Source organism: Perna viridis, chromosome 1 (genome assembly GCF_037379345.1).
Source record: "Perna viridis isolate PV_CMFRI_1.1 ecotype Kerala chromosome 1, ASM3737934v1, whole genome shotgun sequence".
Taxonomy (NCBI): Eukaryota; Metazoa; Mollusca; class Bivalvia; order Mytilida; family Mytilidae; genus Perna; species Perna viridis.
This window is the reverse complement of record NC_142445.1, coordinates 25,755,084-25,763,687: the sequence shown is the minus strand read 5'-3', so window position 1 is coordinate 25,763,687 and position 8,604 is coordinate 25,755,084. Positions and strand designations below refer to the sequence as shown.

General features: G+C 35.7%; 1 protein-coding gene across 3 annotated transcripts; it reads right to left on the bottom strand.

The window, feature by feature from the left end:
* Positions 1-272: 272 nt before the first annotated feature.
* On the bottom strand, positions 273-6,020 carry LOC148627962 (uncharacterized). Of its 3 annotated transcripts, none has more exons than XM_088582224.1 (3): positions 5,917-6,020; positions 2,429-3,265; positions 273-692 (listed from the first exon to the last, which is right to left on the bottom strand). In XM_088582224.1, the coding sequence occupies exons 2-3, from the start codon at positions 3,254-3,256 to the stop codon at positions 471-473; spliced, it is 1,050 nt and encodes a 349-aa protein (XP_088438350.1). In that variant the 5' UTR covers positions 3,257-3,265; positions 5,917-6,020; the 3' UTR covers positions 273-470. The 3 variants fall into 3 exon arrangements, with proteins under 3 accessions (XP_088438350.1, XP_088438357.1, XP_088438341.1); XM_088582231.1 differs by lacking the exon at positions 5,917-6,020 and adding an exon at positions 5,650-5,764; XM_088582215.1 differs by lacking the exon at positions 5,917-6,020 and adding an exon at positions 5,320-5,535.
* Between the last annotated feature and the right edge of the window lie 2,584 nt (positions 6,021-8,604).

Here is an 8,604-nt window from a genome sequence, read left to right as displayed (position 1 = left end):
GACCATAAAACTTCTGTAGTGATGACTTCAATCTTGTAGAAACATAACCCTGTTCCAGAAGCCTATTTGTTAGAGTTCTAGTGCGATACAAAAAGTCTGCGTAGTTTCGGCAAGCTCTGGCATAACGTAAGAGTTGTGATATGAACACTCCATACGCAGGTGCTGAAGGGATGTTGCCACAGATGAAAGGAAAGTTGACAATTCTGAATGAAAAGTCATCACGTTTGTCCTAAAGTTTGGTCAATAGTTTTCCTTTACCACAATAACAACAATTCACAATTAATGTATGTATTGTGCGATTTTACAATTTTAACAAAAATGTGAACCTAAGAAATGTGTGATCTACTTAATTCCATTCAATGTCGTTTGGAAAATTCAATTATAATTTAAACTCAATAAGTGGTACTCTCAGTTATTTTCGAAATAAAACAAATTTAGCAATTAAAAAAAGTAGAATAATTTGTGATGAGTCATCTCAAACATCCATGTCGAGCTCGACAAAGGCTGTGCGTTTGACATCTTTCACACAAATCCTTTCTATGTGGTCGATATTCTGAATCCGTTTCTATTGGGTCAGAATCACTACAGATACACTCTGGCACAGGATAACCACAGCGACTGCACTTGAGATATTCTGTTCTGTATGGAAACCTGTATATCATGCAATCTTGGCACTGCTGTCTAAAAACAACCTGAAAATTTCAGAAATTATTAACTTTGTATCCTATTATTATGTAAACGCAATATAAGTTTCTTCAACTCTTCTGACCTAGCATCCTCCCAAGTCAGGGTTTTGAGTCCACCTTCGCTCCTAGATGTTTCCACTTGTTACAGGTTTTTAGCCTTTTAAAGAAAGTATCATGGAATAACTAAGCATGTCTGTCTGTCCATACTCTATATGTTTGTATAGTACTCGAAACCGGCTCTGTAATGTTCAAGTGTGTTTTGGGCGGAATTGTGTCTTGTGGTATGAAGTTTCCTTTTTTAGTTCACCTGGCCGGCCCGTCGTCCTCGTTTACAATTGTAATTTATTCAAACATGTTATCCTCATAAACTGCAACACGAATTAGGACCAAACTTGGTTTGAATGTTTCCTTACGGTGTTCTGCATTGAACTGTTGTGGGGATTTTTTGATCCGTCGAAAATGACCGACATTACTAAAACTAGAACATAGGGGTCAGATTGAAGCTTTTTGCGTATATCTCCAAAATCATAACATTTAGTCAAATTCTGACAAGTTAAACATGTTTAGCACGATGAGAATTATCAGTGGTCAAGTTTTCGTGTAAGTTTGTTCAACAATGTTAGGATTATTTGCCTTTTCCCACCTTATTTCGCTATTTTCAATGTTATTTTCTTTTAATTTAAAATCTCTCCACTGACCCTACCTTATCAATTAGAACTAAGGTTGTCATGATATGAATGCTCCTTAGAGTGTTCTGCATAAAAATGATGACATTTGTAATGCGTCGAAAAACATGGCCGCCGTTACTAAAAATAAAACAAAGGGGTCAGTCAGAAGTTTTTCTCATACATGTATACATGTATCTCCAAAACCGTTAGGTTTAGCCAAATTCTTTCAATTGGTGAAATGATCCTCAGTATAAGGCCTACAAAAAATGCATTGGATCAAAATTGTTGGACGACTCATAGTTATCGCTATTGCCCTTGAAATGTGAAAAATGACAGTTTTCTGCCAATATCTTGAAAACTATGATAGATCGAAATGTTCAATTCATGGAACGATCCTTATGATAAGTCCTACCATAGCCTTCTTGAGTCAAAATTATTGGAACAAAAATAACCAGGTGGGCGATTCAGGCTCCTGTGAGCCTCATATATTTCTTCCTGTTTCGAGAATTGTCTTGTTCAGGGTTACAGAATTTTATTCATATAAAAACAAATTAATGTCTTTAATTAAGGGTATGAACAAAATTACCGAACTGATGAATTCAAGGAAATGGTTAAAAGGAATAGTAAAAAAGGAAAGTCCGTATAACAAATGGAAATGTCAAAACAAACAAAAAAACTGGTAAGTTGGAAACCTCTGCAATGGTCCTGACTTGGTACAGGCATTTCCGATGGAAATGGTTGTTGATAAACCAGGTTTCTTCCCACTTCTATTACGGTAACTAGAAATTATCTCTGGTGTTTAGTTTACTATGTCAACAAACAGACCGTACATGAGGTATTCGGTTGATGTTTACAAAAAACAGTAACGTTTAACACACGAATTCACCATGTTTTCAGAGTTAAAAACTGCTTTTTATATGTACTTTTCTTACTTCATTTAAAGACAAGACATGGCAATTTTCAAGTATGAAATTTCTAAATGAAACAACTAAAGATATATAATTTAATAAAATATTCTATCCTATTCACAATCTGAACACCATCGATACCATTGCATCAAACATGTGCACTTACCCTGGGAGTTCCTATAATACGCCAAATATAAGCACTTGCCCAGTCATTTCCACAGTTTCGACATTCAAAGTAACCAAAGCAGCGCTCAGTTCGCCTTTTCCGTCTTCGGCCAGTACCACCTCCTCCACCTCTGCCTCCACCACCGCCGCCGCCACCTCTGCCTCCACCACCACCACCACCACCACCACCACCAAAACCCCCTTTTCGTCTATTGCTACCTCGACCACTCCTACCACGTCCTCCACCACCTCCAATAGCATGCCTTCCATCGCCACCATTACCATTATCTAAGGTACAGGCACCACTCTCCTCCATATTTTCTCGGTAATTATCATTGTAACCATTATCCCTGTCCATTTTTTGTTCTCTATTCTGTTTCTCGCCTTTCTTCCCCTCCCCCTTCCCCTTGATTTTTTTACGTTTTTCAGCTTCACCAGAAGCTTTCTCTCCATGAAATGTTTTCATATCCGATTCGATAGATTTTATCTGTTCAGGATGATAGAATTGTTTCGGCGTTTCAGACAGTTCTGTAAATGAATTGTCTGTTTTCGGTTCAAATGGCGAACTTGCGTTCCTATCATATAGCACTGTTAAGGTTTTCCCACCTTCTTCAAGAGGTTTTTTTTTCTGTTCATGGAATGTTGAGGGAGAATATTGCGACCGACTGGACGTATTAACGTTACCGGTAGCATTGTTCTGTTCTGTGTTTGAGGAGCCCGTTTCCGATTGTATTTCCTCAACATTGTTCATCGAGTTGGATTTAGATTCAGTGGAATATCTTGTAGTTGGTTGTTGTTCCCTCTTATCCGGTGCGCTCTCTCTGTCCATTTACCCCTTCTATGGAAGAAAAAATAAGCAAGGTATGCTTTATGTATGATTCGTATCAAAACATTTTAGGTGATCTGTCAGTATAACTAAATGAAGTGTGTTTCCAATTACGATATTTCTAGGTGTATAGTATTTTGATAAAAAAGAAAGATAAAAAGATAAACTAATTTCAATTTGAAGTGCAAGTTATCGTTATGCAATTTATTTTTTATAGAGGCTTGAATTCAGTCCCAAACCCACGAGTTTTGTAGGCATTTAAAGAAATTGTGGTAATAAACGGTTATTTGTTTTGTTTTTAATTAAGCGTAATACATGGGACCTGAAGTGGTTTGAATAAAACCGAAGTCTCCTTACTTCCGTTACACAAGTGGGATTTCTCTTATCCGTTACTCCTCCTATACCACTGAGTTGAATTGAATGAAACTTTCACAGAATCTTTATTGCATGTCCCCATAATGCACATCTTATTTTAGATTTTGATCCGAATCAATATGGTTTCATAAAGCAAAACATGGACTTTGTCATTTGTGCATATGGGGACATGGAGTACCTCTTATTCGTTACTCCTCCTTTACCACTGAATTGAATTGAATGAAACTTTCACAGAATCTTTATTACATATTCCCATTGTGCCCCTTTAATTTTAGAATTTGATCCTAATTAAACTGGAAGTTTCACATAGAAAAACATGGCCTTGGTCATTTGTGCATATGGGGACATGGGATAATCTCTAATTTGTTACTCCTCCTATACCACTGAACTGAATTGATTTTTGAGCCAAATCAATATAGAGGTCGAAAAGTACATGTTATCAAACGAGCGACCGCGTTATTTGGCATTTCTTAGTTTTTCTAGTTTTAGTTAGTTGTTGTTTAATATAAGCAAATGTACTTCAATCTTTTCCAACAAAAGTGGGGTTCCGGGGTCGGAACCCTCCCCGGATCGTCAACTGCAATACCGGTTATTTCATTAAGTATCGTGTCATTCATCCGTTCTGAATGATCGAAACTTGAGTGAGTGTCGCAGATGAATTATCATAAGTTAAGCAATCTAAAATCAATCTTTAGATTCTTTGACCATCCCTCGTTTCTTTTCCAGGTACCTCATTACCCATTTTATCACCATATCAATAAATGACCTCACTTATCATTTTTTCTTGACTTATTTTAAGAAAACGTTGTATCACTCTCAAATCCAACTTTTTGGGTAGTAAAATGTAAAAAGGAATGACACCATCCCTCACTGGATGTCATGAAAATAGCATGATATCATGAGAACCACGAACCTTAAGCTATAGTCAGTATCTAGGACATTCCTTAATGAATTGTTTTCATTCACAGGGTAAATAATACATTAAATTTAGCCCTGAAACATTGCTAATTGCAACTTTATATGTATTTAACACGCAAGTGTTCCGAATAGACACCTGCTCCAAAGGGAGATAAATGTTGACAAAATGTTGGTCCGCAAGTCGGGAATATCTCAAAAATGACTACACTGACCAATCTTTTTTTTCTTCTCACATTGTTCTAGCATGAATGATCTTAACAAATTTCACTACCCATTGAAATCCTTGTTATTCTGAAATGGAGACGCGAACATCCTTGAAAACGTTTTGCTGAAAAATTTTTTTTTCAACTCAGCGGGTGTTTCTAGAAAAGCAGAGGACGCTTACCCTACAGGTGCACCTGGTCCATGCTCCCAGTTTGTAGTGGAGTCCGAGTTGCTCATCTGCTTTTGTGACCTTGTATGTATGGTTTTAGTTACTTTATGTTCTTTGTTGTGTATGTCTGTTTTCCATGTATGGTCTTTGTCCCTGGATTGCATTCTGTTGATTACCACTATAATCTTGGTACCCTTGATTACTCTTTGAAAACGTTTGCATTGATTATTAGTGCCCAGTCAATGTCGCAGCCATTTTTAACCTTTACTTTCATAATATTATGAGGCTCATCCATGAATGTACACTGGCAATTCGTTTATATATCTTTATTTCTCTCTTTACAAAAAAGTTATAACAGCACAGAAAAACACTTTGCAAACAGTAAAAAGCACAGAATTACCTTCAAAACATGACTGAAATTACATAATACACCTTCAAAACCACCAAATTCTCATTCACGACGTCGTATTACTTTCAAATCAGTGCTTCCTCAAAGCAGTTTTAGGCTAAACACTTCAAAATGGACTTCCTCGAAATACAGGAAATAAATTATGTAAAATCCGACTTTTAAAGTATATTAGACAGATTTTTTGGTCGTCAGAGAAATCCGGAAGTAAGAAATATAGTTACGATCACTGACTTGTCAAAATTCAATGCGTGGTAAACTTTTTGAAGTCAAGTGAATTAATGAAAGATTAAGATATTTATGATCAATAAAAACTAACAGTACCCATCATTGGAAATCCACAGCTTAACTTCACGGATGAGTAGACGCGGATGTTGATGACTGCCATGACAATTTTGTTATCAACAGACTCCCGTGATATCGTTCAAATGTCTGTCTCGTAATAAAGTAACACATTTTAACTGCGAATTGAAATTAAACAAATAATAAAAGAAAAACACAAACAAAAGAAAATGTTGACGTGGTATAAATATCGATCGAAAATATGAAAAACACTGTACAACCTCGAACTATATGATTATCATACTTTACCTGCAAGGTACATAAGCACAATTATTTCATATGATTTTTACATGGATTTCACACGGCTTCCACTTTTATCACATTTCGTATTTTATAGTTTTAATTTAAACAATGTATTTCTGACACACCTATATTTTGTGAAATTGCACGACTTACGTAAAACTTATCAGAATACTTGGTCAAACATCCAATAAGTATTTGCCTATTTTTTTTTTCATTTTTAAAAAGACACCCAAAACAAATACATATTAAAAAAAGCTGTTATACTTGACTCGACCACATTAAATGAAATGTATACCAAAATATTTGTAAAGTCATGATGAAGGGAACATCATTAACTGAGGGAAACATTCTTAAAATTTCTCCAGAGGAATGTATTTAAACCAATTATGGCAGCTCGTTCACCGACAGTTGACAGTCATGTTTCACGAAACACTTGAAAGAGATATGGACCTCGATCATGTCCGTAAAACATGGTATCGCATGCACAGTGAAATAAAATTTATAACAGAGTTAGCTTGAAATTCATGTGAATTGAGCCTTAACGTGGATTTCACGTTGAATCACATTAGTTTTATGTGAACAAAATTTCCAGGCGTATCAAAATCATACAATTGACTGAACTACTGATTGATCAATTATAAAAATAAAACAATTATTCTGATGAATAAACAAACGGAAACCAATTCTCCAAATTATTGGTGAGAACACCGTCAATATATCGATATGTGAAATTAAAAGATCTAGCCTTGTTAACCTTTTGTCATTTACAAGATTATGAAGGAACGCCGAAACATAAGAATTAAGAAACAGATCAGCTAGGAGAGGGGCCCAATTTGTACCCACTGGAATGCCAATACTTTGCTTAAAAATATCCATCCTAAAGTGACAGCTATGTTGTCGAGGAGAAACTCTAGCATACTGATCACCTGTTGCTCGGTATCGCAACTTCTTTTTGTTTGTGGTGGTAAAATATGTAGACCCGTAGTCTAAAACAACAAATTTCTTAGAATTACCATTCTTGCAATTAAATGCTTTGCGGATGATTTCTTTTAGACGGATAATTTCAGCGGAGGAGCGGGATTAAAGATTATTTAAAAGATTATCTAAAAGAGTGTTTTTTTTTTCGGAATCCACATAGAATTATGATTAATACCACTACGCGAGTAAACAGTTTTACAGTATTTTTGTTGTCCTTCCTTCACTGAGGACAAAGTCTTTGTGAGCCGTACAGATAGTTCTTTTGTTGAACAAGTAGATGAACCTGCTACAATGTACACATGTATACACCTTTGCTTGTACGGATTTTTATATTGCTTTGGAATCTACGTCCTTAAATACTGATTTAGGTAAATCATTTGTGAAATGTTTGAGATTTCATGTGAATGTAAAGTTGAACCAAAGACCTAAATGCTTTTACCCAAACTAATACTGGTAGTCAAATTCTGGTTTCTATTCATTTTTTTTCTCTTTATCCACTCTGATTGCGTCAATTACGATTTCAAAATTATGTTACCAGTTTACTTGAACTTCGGGCCGTGAGATATCACTTTCCGGAGATTCTCATTTTGAATAATGTTCAGATCAGGTGTAATACCACTATTAAGGGAAACCAGTCGCCTACACATACCAGAAAGTAGTCCGTAAAAAACAAAGTAGTTCTTAGGACGCATTGTATATTTTTTTGTGATTTAGCCAGTATATGCAAACTGGGTATCATCTGAAAGCTTATTATGTCAGGTACACACTGAATACAACAGTTTTGAACTCTGATGTAGAGAATAATTTGTCAGAGTCTAGATCTTAAGCTCATTGATTTGTCAAATTTCCAAAAGGAAAGTTGTATTTTTAGTACCCGTCTACTTTCACTTCACCGTTCTTTCTTAGAAGCCATTAAAGTTATGAGAGAGTCTTTAAGGGTCCCCTCTCTGATCAAACCTGTTAAAGTTCATTTTAACAAACTTTAAAAAATATTTGGACCTTGAAAATAGCTTTATTCAACATAGAAAGTAATGGGACTTTTAATAGTGGTTTTATACCATCACCATTGCTGACATGGTAAGAGAGGTTGCAAACAAAATAAGATTTGAAACAGTCACACGTCAGAGGGTTCTCAATATATGTCCTGCAACGCTTATTCATGTTTAAAAATTGATACAGGAGAATTCCAAACCCGGAACCCTCCCTCTGGATCCTACGTTGGTATGGCTGGCAATAAAATGATGCTGTTTGCATAAATCGGAACTCCTCATACTTTCTCGTTAACCTCGGATGCACTAGGCGGAACAATCTGTCCGGAATTTGACTGATCTGATTCTGAATTATAGTTAAACTGGTTGAATAATTTACCATTACTTTTTCTTAACCCCTCGCTTCGCGTCAAAATTTTTGAAAGTTGTTGTTCTTTATTTCTAGTGATTTCTAACAAATTTTAGTGCCACCTGGTGGATAGAGCTACATTGATTGGTGTATAACTACAATTCCGGCAATTAAAAAAAATTCATTCTGTATCCGAGGTTATTTTTTAGTGTAGCGGAAATGGCCGAGTAATTCCGATTTGCATATGTGACAGTCCGAGCCAAATTCATTTTCGTGTTATATACAGTAGTCGGGCTGCAGCAAAGTCTTTTTGTATGGTAGGAGCAAGCTCATTTGGCAAATACAGGCCACCTGTCAATTGATAAATCTTTAAAAATC